Source organism: Limanda limanda, chromosome 11, assembly GCF_963576545.1.
Source record: "Limanda limanda chromosome 11, fLimLim1.1, whole genome shotgun sequence".
Classification (NCBI taxonomy): Eukaryota; Metazoa; Chordata; class Actinopteri; order Pleuronectiformes; family Pleuronectidae; genus Limanda; species Limanda limanda.
The window spans coordinates 4164491-4186990 of record NC_083646.1 but is presented as its reverse complement, the minus strand read 5'-3'; the positions used below and the strand labels follow the sequence as shown (position 1 = coordinate 4186990).

Below are 22500 nucleotides of genomic sequence, written 5' to 3'. Positions count from 1 at the left end.
ATATACGAAGTTGTTTTCTTTATTTGATTTATTCTGGATTTATCTTGCGTCATTTATGCCACTCTTCAATCCCCCCCCTCCTAAAGATCTTTTCCTGAAAAACAGTCTGACAGCCACAACCCACTTCCCCTTTAAGTGGCGCCCATCTCGACCAAACTCCCCGGCGGCGAATCAAATGAGGTCGGAACACGTCGCCTTTTAGGCTTTCTCTCCAAACAGCAGTCAGGTTAACGTTTGTTAACAGAGTCAACACTGCAGATATTCAGATTACATGAGTATCTGAGAGCTACGAGACCGAGAGACTCAACATCAACACCCAGTGTGTGTGTGTCGGGGGGGGTGGGGTGATTGTCGAAGATCCGAAAGGGAAGTTTTGTGAAAAGTGGAGTGAAATGTTGAGATGTTTAAAGAAGAAGTAAGGAGAGAGCGGGGAGCTCAAGCCAACTATAACTATGTTCTGAGGCTAAGCAGTTGCTGAGCTTGGCAGAAATCTACACTTAGCTAGAATAACAGAGCGCGGGTACGGAGGGAGAGGAGGAAAACAGTTGTTAAGAAGAGATGGAGCGGCGAGGGAACCCGGGGAGAGGAGGTGAGCTAACGACAGCGGAGGGAGAAGACCTGAGCCGGGCGACCGAGTGGAAAGTAACCAGAGGGAGGGAGAGAGAGAAAGAATAAGAGAAACAGCAGCCGAGGTGGAGTTTAATTACGGAATGTTCCAGGTTATTACAGATAGTAATAATTACCTGCAACTACTGTGCACCTTTTCATTCCAGACACGAAATTATTATGTGATTATGTGAATAACTCGGTTTGGTTTGAACACAGAGAGGGAAGAGCTGGAGCCAAGAAAAACAGGAGGAGGAGGAGGAGAGAAAAACGCTTTTCGAGAGGAAGAAAGACTCTTGTGCACTTTTCATTTCTCTCCTCACTCCCTTGATTCCTCATTGACCCGTGGTGCTGGGTGACTGAACAGCAAAACAACGAGTCACATCCAACAAGCAGAACAAAGACAGAGTCAGACGCTCATGTCAGAGCGAATATCAAGCAGGCTACTCAATATTAGAAGTGAAAAATTCATAATAAATGGTGGAAATTATCCCCGTTGGAAAAATAAAGCTGAATATCATCAGATCCAAAGTTCTGCAAATTTTAGGATACAAGTGTGTGATTTTGTGATTTTGTGATTTGTTTCAAACCACATGAGAGTGTTTTAAACTTTGATGGTAATCAGAGGAGACGTGATGCACACTGGGACGGATTGGCCGACTCCAGCAGGTTTCAAGTTTTTCCAAGTTAAAGTTTATATCGTACAGAGATGAATGAAACCATTGGCGGCCTGAGAGGAAGCAAAATAAGGTTTCTCTGGAAGGAGGTCAACCCTAAAACCCTGAGTTAAAGTAAACGTGATATGTAATGAATGGATGAATGTAGGTAGAGACAGGTCCTTTAAAACCTCCACCTGTCAATCCACACACTGAAGTTTCCCTTTGCTCTTCATTCAAACTCGATCCATTCAACAGGCTTCTTCATTTCTAAAACCGCTTCTCCACTGGTCAGAAAACCCTCTAACATCTGTCTTTTCTCTGCACTGGGAATGGATTTAATCTGCATCCACTCCCAGTTCACATGACGCGATTCATCTCCATCGACAGGGATTGAAAAGTGAGAACAAGAGAACTGAAGAAGCCTTTTGAATGAGAGTTCAAACATCTTCCAGAAACACAAGCAGCGATCCAGCTAAAACCAGTTTACGACGTCCATTAAGTGAAAAGATTATCAGACAATAAACACTCCATCAACTCTCGTAAACTCATAAGAGCACAAACTGTTTGTGTTTTATCTTTCCTGTGGTTTGGGCTTTTCCTCTCTGTCCTTATTCTGCAGGTGACTCCAGAGCTGCAGGATCCAGATCTGACAATATTCATTATTATCATAAGATGTATTATCATAACCTCTGATAAAGAGGTTTCATCTGCCTTGGTTTATTGAGAACTATCGGATGGATTCTACCACGGAACTTGGGGGAGAGACACACTTTTATATGCGTCACATAAAGAATCCCGTTAAATAACTTGGCGAGATCAGAGCATTTTTCAACATTTCATGGATCTTCTGACTGACATTTATCAGATTCAAATAAAAATTCAGATCTATGAATTTCAACGGGGACTGTTCTTTGGCAGAAGTGTGCACTGCCACTCTAGCTACTACTGTTGTTAAATGGTGCTGCTATCATTATTAATAACTTTATTACATCTGTTGTCATTATAAGAGTCTGACAGTGATCAATGACTCGTTTGTTTCTCTCCACAGTCGCCAGCGGTCGTGTATTTCTGAAGCTTGTTCGTTGGCAACCACCAAAATAAGACTTTTCACACAACTTCATAAACTGTCCCTGCTCTAACTTTATCATCTGCGGAACACATTTCATGTTTTCTGATCAAGTCATCGCCCCGTTTCTCATGCTACATATTACTTCAGTGTGAACAGCAAGAGGCTGCGACCGCTTTTCCAACAGACTCCAATGTCTTCTCTGTCTGCTAAAGTCATATTCCTCAGTCACGTCACTTTCAGTGCTGGACCAGAATCTGGGTCAGTCGCCATGGACATGAATAAAAGTTGCATCATTCTCCTACGTCTGATGTCAGAGTTTTACTCAGTTTCGATGACACGAAGCTTGAGGAGATACAGTGGAAAGAAAAAGCAGCAGATTGATGGTGTTTGTGGAGACGATTCAGAAATCTGGGACCGAGGCCTGAACCAGGACCGAAGCCAAAGAGTGAGTAAGTGACTAAATACTGTTTCTCAGTTACAGTAAACTGAGGTTTCTGTGTTTGTCTTACAGATTCTTCAATTCATTCTCTCCTTGTCCGGCTCTGTGGCCGTCGGTAATCTGCTGCGAGGGATGTTTACGTTTCTGAGGGTGTAGCTATGACTGAATCCACATACACATCCCATACTGTAACATCCGACCTCTGACCTTTCCCCTGACAGTCGCCTGCGATGCCGCTGATACGGGAAGCCGAGCTTTGTCTACTGCTAAACACACTTAACATCAGCACTGAGCCCCACTGCTGCTACTTGTTAGAGCTGCTGGAGCTGCACTGTGCTGCCGTCTCAACCGACTCTGATTCCAATTATCTGGAATCTGTGTTTGTGTCTGCGTGTGTTCGAGACGCAGGCGGGAGAGAGAGAGGGCGACCACAGGGTTTATTTGAGTAGAGGAACACTGTACGGGATCAGGTTCTTAACACAGCTGCAGTGATGTCAGCCTGTGTGTGTGTCTGTGTGTGTCTGTGCATCTTTTTATCATTTCCTCTGTGATTAGGTCACAGCACAGACGACTTCTGAGTGACTGACGGACTCGACCACAGATCACGTCTCTGTCTGTTTGATTCTAATCGGACATTTCTTCTGACCGAGATCTTCAAACTAAACTAAACCAAACTGCAACACAAAGCTGCAGCGGTGAACATTTGAGTTTCCAGAATCATTAAGGTTTGTAAATGAAAATCATTAATAGTAATAAAACATCTTCAGTATCATAGAGTCTGATTAGAAGTTTTCAGTGACTTTAAATTCCTCCTTCACGGAACACAATGTTTCTTTAATTTTCTGTCGTGTCGACCGGAGACTTTCTACACAGCCGTCTTGATTTCGTTCTTTTGACCGACTCCGATCCAAAAGGTTTACTTTTTATCTTCCTGTGTGAGATTCTGAAGAAAAACATTTAATTTCGGCGGTTTACGTTTCCTGAAAACATATTCTGCTGATGCAAAGATTGCTGCATGTGAAGCTGATTTGCACAGAAAACACAACGCTGCATGAGTGTGTGCGGAAAGATATGTGTGCATTTGCGGTATATGTGTGTGTGTGCGAGTGTGTGTGAGAGTGTGTGAGTTTGTGCGAGTGTGTGTGAGTGTGTGAGAGAGTGTGTGAGAGTGCATACTACTGCAGGGCTCTAAACCCACTATAGATTACAGGACATCCTATTCTGTATCAGAGAACACAAACTCAGATGGACTAAAACAAACACCGGCTGACGACTAGGAACACTACGGCTGACACACAGTGTGTGTGTGTGTGTGTGTGTCTGTGTGTGTGTGTGTGTGTCAGGGACAGATGATATTTCTGTGTAAACTGAACACAGGGAAAGAGGAAAATGGATATTTACTTATTCCACACAGTGAGGAAGTGTATATGTGAGCACAAGTATCTGCACAAGTGTGTGTACAGACTCTTGCCAAGTATCACGTTACAGGAACATAAACAGTGGGCAGTGGTCTCTTCCTGTATATACAGTAGACTGTGTGTGTATTGGAATGCATATATATATATAAAACATATATATATATATATATGGTGGAGTTATGATTTTTTACGACTGCATATTGGAGGGAAAGTCCCAAAATACAGCAAATGTAGTAGTAGGTCTACACGTTTGTCTTTTTAATAAAGTGTGTGTGTGTGTGTGTGTGTGTGTGTGTGTGTGTGTGTGTGTGTGTGTGAGTGTGCGTCTGTGTCTGTGTGTGTTTCTACTTTATTTTCTATTCTATCCAGCACTTCTATCCACACACTTACCTTTGGGGTTTAGCTCTGTAGAGAGAGAGAAGAAGAAGAGAAGAAGTGAAGGTTAAAAAACAGACAGAGACACAGAGAAGAAGAAAGAGGTCTCACTCCTGTCTCGTTTCATTCTGAGCAGTAACGAAGCAGCGCTGGACGACTTGGCCTCTGATGTTCTACTAGGGTCGGGTGGGTGAGGGGGGGGGGGGTTCCCTGGGAAAACCTCATATGGAAATGAACAAAAAAGACCAAATAAAGTAGAAAAGGTCTCGGTTCTTCTTCCCACACACTTGGAACATTCTGCTGGAGCAGAACGCAGCTTCCTGATGAAGCCAACATCATCCCCACTATGATAAACTGTCCAAACCCAAAATGAAAAAGCTGCTCATCAAGAGTTGAGTATGAAATTTGGTCTGACGGGAGCGGGGGGGAAAAGGCACCTACCCTGATGTAATTATCAATATCAAGAGTTTCGTCAGTTTAAAAGAAGAGAATCTACTTGAGAAAAAATGAGAATACTTTGTTAAAAATCAAAATTAATTTTAGCTTCAGAGATCCTGACTGATAAAATCGAACTGACAACAGAAATGCTCTGGCAGGTGAACGGACGTGAACATTTCCAAGAGAAGGTTTGAGTGATGAAAACCAGTCTGATCACTTGTGTTTCTGTTTCATCTGATCTGCAGCTGTCTGTCAATGTTTCTGAATTCTGTAAATTAATTTTGACTCTCTTTACATCGGCCAGAGACGTTATGTTTTCCCTGCTTGTTGATCTGTTGGTTTGAAACTTGGAATGAGTCCTCCTTATAAATATCTTGATATGGAAGTAAACAATTAACGTCTAATGACAGATCCATCAACTGAGGCAGCAACGTTTACAGACAAGTGAAACTGAATACTGTTTTTTTAAATTTAGGTAGACCATCTCTTATCCTCCTGCTCTCAGCCGCCAGGTTTTCTCAGCTGCTGTGGGATTCAAACAGTCAACCCCCTGCTTCTCCAACCTTTAAGCCGCCGCAATTGAGGTCTGGCAGATTAGTCTCTGGTTTGATTGGTCGAAGAGGATTTCCTGCGAAGGTGAATGAGAAGCAGATGGTCTCGTGCAGGCCAATGAAAAGCCACGGAGCTGCTGAGTCAGACAGTTCACGGGTTATTAAACCTGATGAAAGTCCTGCTTCCTTTCCCTCCATCTCTCCTCTTCCTGAGCTAAAGCTGCCTCTCCTGTCATAATTCTGCCTTTTATTGAAATATCCTCATACTTAATATCACTTCATGCCAAGAACATCACATTTATTGAATAAACTCTAAACTTATAAATTAGAACAATCCAAATAAAGACTTACTATATTTTTTAGGCCTGATTAGTGCATTACATTAACCAATGAAACAGAATTATAAAGGAACACATTGGGACTTTTCTGTCTGAAATCCCCTCTGACGAATAAACCGACAAACTCTCAAAATATGTTCACATTTAGCGGCATTATCTAATCCCACAATGCTCCCCTCTGTTCCTGCTTCTCTGCATCTCCTCTTAGCATCGTGCCGTGCCAGAGAAAAGAAATAAAAAGCTGAATTTGAGGGAAGACGCGCCAAAAAATCAAAAGGCTAGACCAACACAAAAAGGAAGGGAGAGAAAGAAAGAAAGAAAGAAAGAAAGAAGTGATGGCATCAACGTTGAGTGAAAGCTCCAGTTAAACGTGGAGGACATGTCAAATGGAGCAAGAAGACACTCAGGCACACACACGGTAGCCAGGCCTGGCCGCCGGCCAGCCGGTGTTCAATCAGTCTTTCCTGTTCTGAAATCTCCTGTAACGGAGGAGAAATGAGTGAAGTTCTGGATCCATGAGATGGTGGAGCAGCAGAGAAACTGTTGAGTGTATCACGACTCCTCATTTTACAGATAATAACTGAGAAACTGTAGAAGGTTGCTTTTTAAAATGATCAGAACAACAAAGTGCACCAACGACATCTTTGAAAATGTCTCTCTGTGTCTTTCCTGAACGTAGAACTGTAAAGTCATGTCAAGAAATCAACCTGGAAATTTAATAACCAGCGATTATATCACCGATAGTGTTTCATACATGAATCTAGAAAATGTCTAGAAAGTCGGGCATGGACATTTGCCTTTTCATATCTGAAGAACGCAGCAGGAGAATGAGGGAACATCCAGGCGGAGGGGCGGAGTCTGGGCGGAGCCTCTGTCACTTCACTACGTTAAAAACAAAAAAAACGTTGAGACAAATTTTTATTTTATCTGCAATAAATTCCCCAGAAAATCAAACCAGATTTCTTTCACGTGCTGCAGCTCATGAGAAAACAATACATTTTAAAGTCTTTACATTACGATGTTAAAAAAACTAAAATCCCTTTTCGATAAATGAATCACTTGTTCCTTGGCCGGCGGCCGAACTTTCCACCGACTCTCTGAAGAGAAACAAGCCGGGCTGAGCACAGGGATCGCTTGGCACGGAGAGGTGGCAACAACACCAACAACATCAGCTGCCACACAAAAGATTCTTTCAAATAGATTTCAGACCTGGCAGCGAAACAAAGAAAGACCTGAGGAAAGCACCGGCGCCTCCCACAGACACGGACATGTGGAGCTGCTGGTCACTCTGGCAATCTCCGTGAAACAGGAGAAAAACACTGAGATCTGCCAACCGGCTCCCGAGGCTTCAGCACCAACTGGCTCAGCAACCGGTGAGTCATGGCTGGCCGTGTTTTACGGAAATTATCCGCGCGGTCGTAACTTATCTGCGAGAGCTCGGGTTGAAGATTCCCATTGTGTATGAGGCAACAATGTACTGTAAATGCCAGCTTGACCACTGGATCCCCCTGAAGTGTGTTTGTGTAACGCCATTGTTGGGGTGTTAGTGAAATCACACAGGACACTAATGAAATTCTTTCTAGATTGTAACGACTGCAGCGAGCGTCGATTCTCCTTTGAAGGACTTAAGGAGTCAGCAGCCGTCTTAAATGTCAGAGCCTTTGTAGGGTTTAGAGACGGCCTCAGCGACCATGGGGGGGGGGCGGTGCTGCGTGGGGCGGGTGGCGGCGGAGGTGTAATCATCGCCCCTGGGTGGGAGCGGAGCGAGAGACAGAGACATCGAGACAAAGTGAAGCATTCCTCCCATTCCAGGACAGCGTTTAGAGGACGAGAGGAGACGAGGCATTAATGGAGATTAGCACCGAAGGAACACACAGCCTCCGAGGTACAGCCACAGATACTCAGCTATGTGAAAGGTCTTAAGGTGAGCACTTTGCAGAGTCGGGGGGGGGGGGGGGGACAGGACTCTGCATCGTGGTCCATCATCAGGTTAGATGAGCCGGACAGACCTGCTTTAAATCCACAGGGCTGCTGACGGAGGTTGTGTGTTTGTGCTGGTGATCAACGGCTGGGTCCAGAGTCAGGGACTACATCCTCTGGGGGGGGGAGGAGTCGGTCTACTGGGTGTAGAAGGTGGAGGCCGGACGGACAGGAGGCAAGCTGGTCTACGGAGGATTTTTTCTACTGGAGTCACCAGCTCGTCCCGTCCTCACGCTGGACACACATCCACTAAACATGTCAACCGTGATGATGACTGCACCAACACGTGATATCTGCATTACTGTTACATGCATAACTCATGAGCTTCATCACTGGTGCTGGAGGAATTCTGGGAGAGAAAGATCTACGCAATGGATCCTCTGCTACTCAGGAATGGAAGAATAAATTTGTCTGGGACATTTGAAGGAAACATCGATAAGTTGTGCTGATGTGACGTCTTTAAAAGTCTGAAGGATGTGACCCTTGAACCCGAACACAGCTCATGTCTCCTTCTCTTTAAAGACTTCCATGACTTTGGTTCCAAATGGTAGAATTTTGTTTCATTTCTTGCAGAGAAATTAGATTAATAAAATACGTGCAGGGCGTATGAACTGGAGTGCGGTGTCGTGACACTTCCACAGGCCTTCTCAAGAGGTCAGGGATCAAACCAGGAACCTTCAGATTACAGAGCTGCGCCTCCTGAGCCACGCTTTCCTGTTCCAACATAACATCGCCACTAAGCACGGAGCCAGATCCATAAAGACATGTTTTGCAGTGTGGCCTGAAAGTCAAGTCCCAGTTTACTGTCCTGCACGGAGCGTTGACCTGACTTGACCTCATCCATCATCCTGCCGTTGACTGGGAGCGACCCACTGCAGCCAGGTCCCAGCTGAATGCTGTTTGTCCGCCCTTCACGTCTCGGGGTCCACACCTTGTAAAACCCTCCCTGTTTCCCTCCACTCTCATGTTCACCCTGGCACACGGCTACTTCCTGCCCTTTAACTTTTCAGTATAAAATACCTCCCTTCCTTTCTCTCCACCCAAGCTTAAGTACGTTTTTTCTCTTTCTCTACTCCCGACTGAGCGTAACTCAGCTCCTCACCTGCTTCCCCTTGTTTCACTCAGTGCACCACACCTCTGTGCGGTTTTCCAATCCTGCTGTTTCTCTTTCTCCCTCCAACCGAGAATAAACCTCTTCTGGTTATAACTCCAAACTAACAAGTCCCGTCCAAAACACGAGTTTGGCTTCACACTCTGGCCCAGCTGCTTCGCGTCTACGGCTTATTGAAAAACACCAGACTCCATATTTTCAGCTATTTATAGCATCACAATAAAGTTTAACAAAAAAATACAAGTTTTCCAGACATTTCACATTAAAAGTGCTTCTGGGGAGGGAAAGTGTTCCAGCGCCCGGGGCTGCCAGAGCAAATGGAATCCAAAGGAAACAATAGCATGAAAACATGGGTTTTTCTAAACGAACGCTGAAATCTGTGTTTCAAAAAGGAAGTCTGTGACATTTGAAATAAAGAGTGGTTTTGTTGGTTTTCAGGGGAAAGTAATATCTTCCAGAAATATTGCAGGGGCCGGGAAACAGATGCCTGGAGGGAGCGGGGGGGGATGAACTGGGTTTGTCTGGAAGGAGACCAAACGTCATTACGTCAAGTCAGCAGCTGCAGTTCAGCAGCGTTACAGTGGAGGTGCACACCGGAGCGACTGGATCACAGAGAGAATTCACCTTCACCACTGGAACCGTCTGTTCACAGGTCAGAGCAGTTTGGGACTGATTGATTTGTGCCACAGAGTTCAGGTGATCGTTGTTACATGTGTGGATGAAAACTTGTGTCCTGTAGGTATTTGTACCTGTTGGCGAGCTGTAGGACACAGTGATGTCTCCGGTCAGGTCAGCGGGGGGGTAGCTGCCATTGAGGAAAGCCGAAAACTTAACGACGGTGGAGGAACCGACACCTGAGGAGAGAGAAGAGATAAATGTCAACATCGCCACAGAAAGAGAAAGTCCTCGGTTATTTTGAGCAGCTGCTTAGAACAATTTATGTCTTTACTGAGTAGAGAGAAGAGGACGGACGACAGGACATGAGGAGAGAATGAGATAATTTAATATAGAGGCATGTAGGTGATGACAACAGGTCGAACGTATGTCGTACAAAATCCATTAGTAACATCCCTAAACTACAAAGACATGAAGCAGGATCACACAGAAGCTACACAATCCCATTTCTTTGAGTTTCTGTGGAGGGCCTCGGTAAAGACCCAAGGAAGAACCTGATAGATTCTGATACGCATCCTAATCCAGGACTTTCTTTATGACTGCAAGATAGGGCAATTTAAGAGTTTCATTGATGTCTCAGATAATAATTCATGCATCTTGATAAGAAACATCAAGAGGGACTGAAAGATTATATTAAATAAATGAAAACCAAGAGAAAATCCGGATCTAGTGAATATAAATGTCTTGAGGAGTTTTACTCTCTAAATGTGTATACGTCTGGTTTTCTAATTACTTTAGAAATCATAACACTGCTGCTGTGACTTTTCCACTCATCATGGGTTTGAGGTTTTCAGGGCTTCAGTTATACTCGGGACCAAAAGTCAACATCTCCTGCTTTTATTAAATGTCACGTGAGTTTTATAATTGTGAGCTTAATGTTTAATCACTGGAGTTCCCCTTTAAGTAAGTTAAGTTAAGTAATGTGTTATTGGAAATGTAAGTTTAATTGAGTTTTTTTTATTTCTAGAACAGAAGCTCCGCTTTTACTGCAACAGGCTTTACAGGAAAAACATTGAATGATGGATAAGGAGACAAGGCAAGCAGACTGACAGACACACACACACACACACGCACGCACACAGACACACATACTGACACACACACACACACACGCACGCACACAGACACGAACGCACAAAGAGTCAGCATTTTTTAGGTGTAGACAGGACAGGATACAGCAATACCAATACTAACCAGACCATGCACACACACACACACACACACACACACACACACACACACACACACACACACACACACACACACACACACACACACACACACACACACACACACACACACACACACACACACACACACACACACACACACACACACACACACACACACACACACACACACACACACACACACACACACACACACACAGCAACCCTTACACTAAACATCCCCAGGCAAGGTGAGGACAGAGGATTAACAACATTAGCCAGAACTTTAACTCAAATCCAAGTACACACACACACACACACACACACACACACACACACACACACACACACTGAAGTTATATGTAGCATGAGAAAGGGGCGATGACTTGTCGCTTCCCTTCAAATTCCCCAAAACCAACAGAGAGGGAGAGAGAGAGCAAACAGGCCGCAGAGAGAAAGCAGGGATCAAATACAGACAGAGAGGAAAGGATATATTACAGCTAATGGCTTCATGCAGTCACACACACACACACACAGACACACACACAGAGGGCGGTGTGGTGGTGTAATGGGGCGTGATGTTCCTGAGCTCAGCCCGTTACAGGTGACTGAACCCTGAGTATGTGTGTGTGTGTGTGTGTGTGTGTGTGTGTGTGTGTGTGTGTGTGTGTGTGTGTGTGTGTAGACAGAGTGTGTTTGTAAGTATCGCACTCTGTCTAACACGGTGAATTTATTAAACATTAGAACCATTAGAGCCGACCCCCTTGCACTCAGTCTAACTCAAACACAGACTCGGGGAGACGGGTCTTCTCGGGTTTGAGGATGGACAGAGCAGGAGGAGGCGTGATGGACGACAGGAGGAGCAGAGACTCCTCCTCTCCGACAGGCCGAGGAGAAGATAGATGATGAAAAGCAGAGAGAGAGACTTTCTCCACACTCTGTCAGACGCCATGACAGCGTGACCTCCGCTCTGCCTTCATCTTCTCCCACATTTAGCTCTTTCTCCTCCTCTTCTCATTTGCTCTCTCCTCATCCCTTCCTCATTTTCAGGCCAATATTAATTGATTGACTGCATTTAATTGTGCAACACCTTGAACTTTGCAGTTGTACATTGATTTAATTATGTTAAATATGTTTAATTATATAGATAAATTCATTAAATAAGAGAAATGCATGATTATATTTAAAATGTAGTTATTATATTAATTATATTAAAATATGCTGTGTATTAATAATACATTATTGAGTATGCTGAGTGTAAATCTGTAATATTAAATCAAAATAGGAAATGTGGTATTTTGGGATTATGTGCTGAAATGTTTTCTTTAAGAAATGTTCTATATTTTATTATATAACGATATTTCCTCCTCCTCTACTCTTATTATACTACTTTTTTCTCATACTCTTGTGTTCTCCTCCTCTGGGTTTCCCCTCCTTTGCTCTTCAGAAAGAAAAATCTGTCCACATGAATATATGAAATAACCCTAAACATTTTGAAGAACCAGAAACCTGGGGAATAAAGTTATTGTCGGGTTTTGGAAAAAAAAGCTGAAAAAAAAGCTTTTTCCCTGTTAACAGATCGTGAAAACTGAAGATCTTCCCCGAGGGAGGAGTTTAGTAAAAGCTCAGTTTTCATTGATTCTCAAACAATCTTCATCTTTGCCTCCCTTCTCTGTCTCTCTCTCTCTCTCTCTCTCTCCATCCTCTCTCTACTGCATTCTTCCTCCCTCTCCTGTTTCCACCTTCCCTTCATTTCACTTTCTTCCTCTCCTCCCTCCTCACTCTCTCCCTCGCTGTCATCCTGTCCGTCAGCAGACGGCTTTTAACCTCCGCGCCCTGGAGGTCAAACTGGTCAGACGGGTTTAAGTGCTTTAAGTGTTCCCAGGCCCATTAAGACCAACAAACAAACCAAAGACGACACAAAGTAATCCCTCCTCCTCCTCCTCTCCCTCCTACTCTTTCTCTCTCTCTCCATCTCGGCCTCTTTTCATTGTGTATGTCAGGCCTCACATCTGGACGGGTCAGAGGTCGGCTGCTGTGGAAGTCCAGGTAACATGTGACCTGCAGGTCCCACCCAGTGAGACTGCTCAGACTGGTCCCAGTGTTCGAGATCACATTAACCCATTAACACCACAGCCAACGAAAACAAACTCCACCAGGGACTCTGAAACCCCCCCCCCCCCACTTTACTACCTCTCCTCCTCCACCTCATTTCCCCCCTTTTTCCTTCTTCACCTTTCTCCATCTCTTAACTTTCTTCTCATCCTCGTCAGTTCTGTTTTTCTAACTTTTCGTTGCCTCTGCAGCGGTTTTATCCCCGACTTCCTCCCAGTATTTCATCTGAAGGATCGAGCCTCTTTCTGATTCCTCCTGTCCTTTTCCACTCTCTCCAGCCTCGTCTTTCTTTATGGAATTCCCCCGTATAGCTATTTATACACCCACTTTTAAGACTGGGTACCTGACAGTGTATTTATGTGTGTAACTGGACGATGACAATATCCAGTAAACAGCGCTGCAGTTCATCAAATATGTGAAGTAGTCATTGTGCACATGCAAATGCTCTTTAAACCTCAAATTTAGTTTTTTGTCCATATGGATGCAGTGGATTTTGCAGTTCAGATTTAAAGGGACTCTTACCTTTGTTGCATTTTTACACTTTTTTTGGATAAGGTTAAATTGGTATTAATAAGGTAATGACACTCTAAAATGCAAGACAGACCCACCAGGAGTAAAAACAAACAATTATTTCACTCTCATAATATTTAGTGAAAACTTCAACCAATAAAATTCTTCGGACCGAAGGACCTTATTGGCCGACAGACCTGTCTGTTTGCTGCATGGACATGCAGGTTTTCCGTCTGCTTTTTGTGGTGCATTTGGGCCCGCGTCATCAAGGCATGTGAATGTAAATGTATATAACTTACCGAATCCATTGCTTTGGTAAACAAAAACTCACGTGCGTGCGCGGAGGCAGTAGGTTGAAAGTCTGCTTGTAAATAAAGTTTCTTCAAAAAAACACCGCGGATGGGAACGAGGGGGTGGGGCATTGGAGGAAGGCGGGATGATTTGAATGTGCTGTAATTCTCAAATGCAACAAAGGTAAGAGTCCCTTTAACCCTATATTTCATTTTCAGTCAAGTATGCATCCAAGTGATGAATTTAAGTCCAATATTTCCTCTTTTTTAACTCTGTTTTTGGTGTTCAGCTTCACTTTGTACACCAGGAGCAGGGCAGGGAGTGAATGAAGTTGTATTTCAGAAGTTAAGAAGAGCTTGTTATATAAAGAAATTCCGATTTCAGAGGTTTCCCTGAACCACGGTTGGATTGGACTTCATTCCGACTCTGAGCTAAGTGCTGCCGCTGCCCTCAGGGTTCAGGTTATAGCAACTGACAGCTCAGGTTAAACTGACTTCAGAATGTTTGGAGGAGGTCACAGGTCAAGAGGGGTGGAGATGGAGATCTATACCTCACAAGGAGATGGGAAAGGGGCAAGTGTGCACTTGTGTGTCACCATGTGCAAATAATATAAAGAGAGAAAAACAAACTTTGAAATTTGTTATTTGTCCTGTGACATTCCTGTCTTGCCACTGGTTTAAGTGTTTGTGTGTGAGTGTGAGAGTGTGTGTGTGTGTGAGCGTGTGTGTGTGTGATCTCGTCATGTCCCGAGGCGAGCAGGGAAGTGGTGTTAAACACTGACCTTTGACCCCTGCAGGTCACAATGGGGTCGGATCACTGTTCATGCTCCTTAAACAAAACCAATCTTCACTTAGAGACAAACTGGGAGCTCCATGTGAAGTGGGATGGTGACGAAGAGGATGGTTCAATGGTCAAGACTAAAACCGTTAGTGCAAACAAATGGTCAGAGTTTACTGCACCAAGATGAAGAAGAAGAAGAATGTGATAAACTCTGCCTCCTCCATGTTAGTGGATAGGACAAAGAGCTAACTAGAAAAGTAAACTTCAAATAAATGTTTCTGTGTGTTTCTGTCATTGTAGGTATAGAATCTAATGATGATTGACAACTGAGACTGACTCGAGCGAGGACCTTACTCCACATCTCTACTGCAAAGACTTTGGTTCCAAATTACGTCAAGAGCGGAAGATGGCAGCGGCTGTATCCACGATCTCTAGGGAGGAAGTGGAGATATATCACCCGTCTGTATTTACAGTCGATTGGTTTGGCTGGATATATAAATTATAGAATCCTGACAAGAGAGTTTTGGTTCTGCCAGCAAGAAGATTAAATACATTAGTTTGAGAATAATAAGCCGAAGGGAGAGGAGGACCGAGACAGAAAGGAAGAAACGACGGATATTAAAGAGAGACAGGTGTCAGAGGAAAGAGGTAACTTGACAGATGGAAGAAGAAGAAGAAGAAGGAAACAGAGGGGATAAAAAAAGATATCGGGGGCCGACATGACAGCTTAAAGGGAGGAAGCAGGGAAAGGAGAAAAGATGGACAGAGGAAAAGAGGAGGAAGCCGGGAGAGGGAGGGAGCGGAGAATCGAGAGAGAGAGACGGAACAAAGGAGGCAGTGTGTGGTGAACAGGGGATTGAGTCGCCATCTGAGACGAATAAAAACTGGAACAACAATAAAAGTCAGAAGCAGCTACCACCCCACATACACACACACACACACACACAGACACACAACCAACCACACCCCATCCACACACAAACGCATCATCACTTTCTCTACTGTGAAGTGCTTTGGACAAATCCCTGCAAAGATACACAAGTGGTCTTTCACACTGAAGACACACACAGACACACACACACACACGAATTGACGCACCTCACTGAGCCAGATAATCAAAGACATGTGGGAGAGCCGCAGCAGCAACACACACACGCACACATGCACACAAACACACACACGTGAGAGTTAAGTGTGAACATTACAGGAACTTTGTTGTGTGTGGACATCTGTGTGGGAACATGCGTGCACAGCATCAGTGAAGGGAGAGAGTGAGAGTTCAGGAACAAAGTGATGATGAAAAGCAGACAGGGGAGTGTTGTGGTGTTTCTTGAGGATTCCCCGTCTCCTCGTCACTGCCCACAGCTCAAGTCTGTTCTTTTTTATTTCCTATTGTTTATATTGTCCACAATAAGACACTGGGATACAAAAGAGAGAGGGAGAAACAGAGGGTTCATATTCACCAGAGAAACAGACATTAAGCTCACATTCTAACACGTGTGCAGAAAGTTTAAGTAAAGTTTGAGCTTCTCTCTCAACTGTTCCTTTTTCCTTTTCTACTCCCGTCACTTTTCACGTGTGCAGCCCAGTGCAGAGCTCTGAATCTCTTCCAGCAGTGAAAACATGAGCTGTTATCCCCATTTGAACAACTATCATTACTCTTCTCTCCCTGCGACGGCTTGACTTTTCACTACGCCTTCACTTGTGGCTGCTCATAACTGCTATTAATAGTTTTGGCTTCGAACGAGGTCTGACAAGCCGTCAGGAGAACACAGAGCTTTTCACCTCCTTCTTTAATGGTGCGATTAACTAGTGTGAAGCTCTAAATCAGGTACAATTCACCTTTGTACACTATCATTGTATATACTCTTTATATTTACTATGATATGTAAATATTTGTATTGCCGAGAACTGTTGACACATTACCTGAACATGTGCTTGAAACATCAATATACGTATATTTGTGTATAAAGCTTTCACGTGTGCACATGTTCTCTTTATCCAAAGTTTAACTTTTGGGAGGTGTTGTTGTTCATAGTATTTGTGTGTGTGTGTGTGTGTGTGTGTGTGTGTGTGTGTGTGTGTGTGTGTGTGTGTGTGTGTGTGTGTGTGTGTGTGTGTGTGTGTGTGTGTGTGTGTGTGTGTGTGTGTGTGTGTGTGTGTGTTTGTGTGCTGTTGTAGTGATGTTCTTCAGTGTGCGTTGTAAATTTGTCTACGTATATGTATAAAGAGCCATAAAATGTAAAAGGAGCCCCGTGGTTGCTAGGAGACGTTATTGTCAATCATGTCAACCAGCTAAGTATGATGATTTAAGAGTTGTTATTTCTGTAAGTGAACTTAAAACAACCTTAACAACGCTGTTAATTGGTAACCTTTGTGTTCTGGCAGTGAAAAACGACTTCCTGTTCCGAGTGGAGCAGTGGAAAGCAGTAGAGGTCGTTTGTCACAGCTTTGTGTTTTTACGGGTGATAGTCTGCATGCTTTACTTCACCGTATACTCTGTACTTACATGTAGTTTACACCAGGCAGTATTCCAACTACAGCGCGGCCACTTCCCTTGCAATCCATAACCTGAGCAGCAATTTTCTGGAGAAAATCATAAAGTAAACTCTGGCAGCGTGACTGGGATCCAGCTCCCGACCTTCATTAAAACTTCATCAGCCTCCATTAATTTATTTTCCTTCCCCCAATTTTCCAGAACTGTTGCGGATGTGAAACACTCGGTTTAGGGCCAAACGACCACCGGGGTCAGCCACGGTGGTCCCGCCGCTACAGGGTGGAGCCGGGTCGATTCCGGGCCAATGCCGACCAGTGAGGGGTCACTCACTGGGAGAGGGGTCACTCACTGGGAGAGGGGTCACTCACTGGGAGAGGGGTCACTCACTGGGAGAGGGGTCACTTACTGGGAGAGGAGAGCAACCTGATGGACAGACAGTGGGTGCGTTGTGGATCTCGTGTTTCACTACAGAGAGCTGCTGATTGACAAGTGAAAGGCAGTGCCAGATTCCTGTGAGAGGGAAGACAAAAGAGCCTGACGCACACACACACAGACACACACACACGCACACACTGCTACTTTCTACTCTGAGTGTGTGTGTGTGTGTCTATATTTAAACAGTAAGGCAGTGACACGTGCATGTGCTTGTGCGTCCCTGGTTATGTGTGTGTAAGTATTTATAAGACCTGGGTGTGTATCCCTGTAACTATGTGTGTCTGCTTGTAACTGTGTGTGTGTGTGTGTGTGTGTCTGCTTGTGACTGTGTGTGTATCCCTGTGTGTGTGTGTCTGCTTGTGACTGTGTGTGTGAGTGTGTGCTTGTGACAGGCTCCTGAATCTGACCCTTCTGACCGCTACCTAAACCCACGTAAACAAAGCCGCTCTTCAGTGGTGTAAACGTGACGGTGACTCACAGCCTCTGATCTCTACATAAACAGAGAATCTTTCAGAGCTGCGACTGGGAAGAAAAACCAAAACCAGCACATGAATCCCAGACCTCTGTTCTGCCTTCATCCTTTTTCTGGCTTCTCCTTCAATGACTTGACTTTTGATTTAGTTTTGAGTTCCTGTTCGTTAGCTTTTCATTCTCTGTTCAGACGTGGAAACCATCAGTGGCTCATTCTTTACTTCACAGAACAAAACAAACATCTTCAGTTAACAGCTGAATGTTAATTCATGAGGTCGACAGTTGGAAATAAGAAACAAGTCATTCCTGACCTCCTTGCATAGGTACTTTACTATGTGCTAAAGTTAGAAGAAATCTATTGAATGATTTTAGAAGATAAAGTCCTGTGAAGAGTAAAGGGCACAAGAAAGTGTTCAATTTGAACAACTTGGACACATGATACTTTACAGTATATTAATGCATTTAAGTGAGTCCGTGGACAGTTAAAATATCCGTAATGTTTTGCTTCTTAATCATCCTACACAACGACTACTTCATCATCAAATCACACATACTTGAAAATCAGATATCATGCCCTAATTAACAGGTTTCTCAAAAACAATATAGATTATTCTTCGACACACAATATTGATATAATGACTAGCATAATGATCGAAAACAATGTGAGGGTTCTGCAGACTTATACTTACAGCTGTAGAACTGTATTACGTAAAAAGTATTATGAAAATACTGTGGGAAGTGCACCTTACAACTGTTAGGGCACTGGAAATAAAAGAATTATGCACCGACTATATGGACACGGACATATTCAAGCACAGAAATAAACTTGAAACATGTGCAGTGCAGTGTAAATTATCTCAAAATATGAAACGCAAGACGTATGAAAAATAGAAAACTGATGAAAAAAAATTTCAGCAAACACGCTGCGTGTTGTGCAGAGAAAGGCATCGTGTTTGGATTACCGGTCGTCGGGGTCACGTACGGTGTATTTACAGATAAGAATGCACTGTGGTGAAACGCATCACATTGCTGCATTAATCATGGGGAAGCAGTGGTCAGTTTGATTCAGCGCTGGGAATAAACGGATGGCGTTCCACTCGCCTGAGAACGCTGCTCACATCTTGAAATCATAAATTCAAAATCCATACTGGTCCGTGTCAGAAAGGTTCGTGAATACTCCTCCGTGATGGATGAGGCTTCCAGTGAATGTAGGGAGAAGTTTAAGAGGAAAAAAAAGATTCTCTGGTGCTTTTCCAACTTCTGTGGCTCTGCTGTGTAAATAGATTTGAAAATATCTGCAGACACCTTCCATGTTAAATTACTGCAGCCTAAAGCTTTTCCTTTGACATTTGACCTTAGACAAAGTAATTTCTGGTTTTGTTCTTACCCTCATTGTGACAATTCTGTTATTAACAAGACAATATAATGGTATTTTGTTGTCAATCAGACATTTTAATTAGTTCCACAGCTGAAATCACGAGAAGTATCTCGAGATCAGAAATCGAGAATTAAAGAAAAGATAAATCTGCTACGGTAGAGCAACATTCACAGCAGTTATACACAAGAATCCTCATCAAACATGGATTCACGATGAAACACATTCCCGTGCAAAACCCTGAATACCATCTTCATCCAACCTGCAATTTCTTTTAATGAACCTTTCTTCTTCTTCTGTGTCAGATCCTTGTCATTATTCTAATGCTGATGCTTTGGCTCTGCTACAACACAAAATATAATTAAAACCAATCACACCTGGGAACGTGATGAGAGAGGTTTTGAGAAAGACATAATCTAATGATGCAGAGGAATTCAGGCTGAAAGTGTCAGAAGAACTGGCTGCTGCCTCAGCTGGGTGGTTTAGAGGTGAAACCAGTGCATCCTGGCAGTTTGGTGCTATAATGGCAGATTTGCCAGGTAGTATGTAAAATACTGCACCAGTAACTTCAGACTAGGTTCTAGAAAAAGGCCAAAATGCACTTGACCACACCTCATCCAAGACCGACACATTCGTGGACGCTCAGATGGGAGAAGAAGCTTTTACGTGGGATGAGATGGATCACCTGTTCTTTCATTTAGATCTAGAGAACTCTCACAGTAACGGGAAAACAGCAACTAGATGCAGGATGGGTCTGAATCTAGAACCTGAGGGACGATGATGAATGATTTTGAGCTCACTAATTTAATCCAAAATATGATTTATTCAGTTTTAGGTGGAACCTGATTCTCTATCGCAGTTTGCTTGTCTTGTTAAGGAGACGGGTCCTTCTATAGAGAGTTCAGCCCCAGATAGGACTCCTACTCCACATGTCGACCAACAGGCAGTGCAAGGCACCACCACAGCTCGGTTTAGAGGTTTCCCTCCCAGAGAGTCTGAGTTCTCATGGTACGATATGTTTCCTGTGATAAAAACCTCCCCTAACTGGTTTACATTACACACACACTATATAATTCCACAAATGTAAAAGGTTAAACGTGCAACAGCTCCAAGCAGAAGGTTGACATTGTGTTACAGGACGGGTGATGTTCTTTTAACGAGCCGACAGCAGATAGCAGTGTTTGGGGCTGCGAGGTTGTGAGGTTGTGTGTGTGCGTTGTGTCTGGGTGATTTAGATCAAAGTAACCGGCGTCTGGTCGAGGCGACCGACACACAATCCAACAGCTCGACAACGAAAAACACAGGAGTAGGACTGATAAGAGCTGAACAAATACACACAGACTCACACCTCTCACTCCCTGAGCTGTCAGCGGGAGTGTGTGCGTTCAAACTGTGGAGGAGGATGTGATGGAGGACCGGAGAAAATGTGTGTGTGTCTGTGTGTGTGTGTGTGTGATGTAGCGAGAGAGTGGAAGGAAAAGGCCGGGAACAACAGAAGAGATTCTTAAAATCAGATGCTGAAATCTATCTTAGTTTCTCTCATCACCTTGAAATCACAAACGTTCCTCCAAACAAACAACACTTTTTGTAGGTGTTTTAGTTACAGGGTTAGGGTTAGGGTTCATATTTAGGCCAACAGCTAATTATGAATATTAAGGTGGGCAACTTAAAGACCACATAGCCTCTCGATGTGTTTCACCTCTTTCATCTCAGTCTATTTACCAGCCAGCAACCAAAGCCTGCTGAAACGTGATTGGTCAAACTAGAAATTCAAACGAGAAGGTTTCCTGCCACAAAGTCTTGTCCCTCGCTGACAGAATCTGCACATTTATCCAGAATTTAGCTCAAAGAGGCAGAAATTCCAATCACAGAATCACACAAACAGGCAGACAAAGAAAAGCAAGAAGTGACTGACCCATCGACTCGAGGACAAACTGGTCCTGTGTGACGGCCAGAGGAGGCTGAACGGCAACACTCAGTTTACAGGACGACACAACACCACAGGCCTTCACCTTCACCTGGAGAAGGAGGATAAAGAAGATACAAGAGAGGTTCAGACGTAGAACTTGGACAGTTTGAGGTGTTGAAGTACGTGAGGACACCAGCAGCTCACCTGGACGGTCACTGAGGGGACGGGCACGCCATCGAGCTCTTGAGTCAGAGCTTGCTGTGGACAAAAAGAGAGATGAATCTAATGCGTCTCTGTGTGTGTTCATTAAAATGTGTGTCCAAAAGTACAGTTGCACCAGATGTTAAAAAATGGATGGAAATGATGTCAGAGGTTGCATCTTATCAACGCATGTTGGCTAGAATGAACAATGAAGAGGAAGATTTTAGGAGGGCCTCGGACCGTATTTTTTTGTAGATAGGGCATATGGAAAAAATTGTAGACATGGTGCTGGATGTACATTCTGGTAGTTTCAAGAAAAAAAAAAAAAGAAAATATCGATTTGCAGGAGGCCTTTGTATATATGGTTGTATGATGGGTATACTGTCTGTTGATGCTGTTATAAATGTTGTTTTTTGAGTTGGATTGTATGTTTTTATATAGGTGAATAAATAAAAAACTTTAATGACAAAAAAATGTGTGTGTCCTTGTGCGTTTACCGATGGACTGTCCACGCTGGAGGACACAGAAGCTTTCATACTCAGGTCCTCCTCAGCATCAGGTTTAGGGAGGATGTCTGAAATAACAACAGAGTTCACAGAGTTTTACCCCCGAAAAATATCCAGAGAGAAAGATGTATTAAGAGAGGACAGGAAACCACGGACTGAGATCAGAGGCTCCTTCCAAACCGGTTTATTTGGTCCGAACTAAACCAGGCAGGTGTGAAAGTGCCATAAAATTATCTTTTAGCATCTTTAAGAAGATTAAAATATGGTTTTGCAGAGTTCTAGTGACTTTTATTGTGATTCCAGTGCAGCTGAACTTGTGTGTCTGTCTGGACTCCCACCTTGAGTTCTTGTGGCGTCTCTGATGAACTTCTGGAGCTTCTTCATCTCAGCGTCCACCTGCTCATAGTCGGCCTCCCGGGCGTCCACCTTGGGCGTGGAGAAGAAGGAGGGGTCTGTTCCCATGTAGGAGCACAGGAGGTGACCGTCTGAACTCAGACTGACCACCACGCCCTTCAACTCCCTGAGGAGGAGGAGGAGAGAGGAGAGGAGGGGAGAGGGGGAGAGGAAGGAGAGGACAGGAGA

The 22500-nt window shown here is 43.9% G+C and overlaps 1 protein-coding gene across 1 annotated transcript in view; it reads right to left on the bottom strand.

The window, feature by feature from the left end:
* Window positions 1–22500, bottom strand: part of bbs9 (Bardet-Biedl syndrome 9) — a 175074-nt gene that overhangs the window by 130233 nt on the left and 22341 nt on the right. Inside the window, exons 9-14 of the mRNA XM_061081696.1 lie at window positions 22257–22438; window positions 21910–21986; window positions 21416–21469; window positions 21218–21320; window positions 9734–9838; window positions 4582–4596 (exon numbers count right to left, since the gene is read on the bottom strand). Coding sequence (XP_060937679.1) covers window positions 4582–4596; window positions 9734–9838; window positions 21218–21320; window positions 21416–21469; window positions 21910–21986; window positions 22257–22438 — 536 coding nt within the window. The remainder of the gene's footprint in view (window positions 1–4581; window positions 4597–9733; window positions 9839–21217; window positions 21321–21415; window positions 21470–21909; window positions 21987–22256; window positions 22439–22500) is intronic.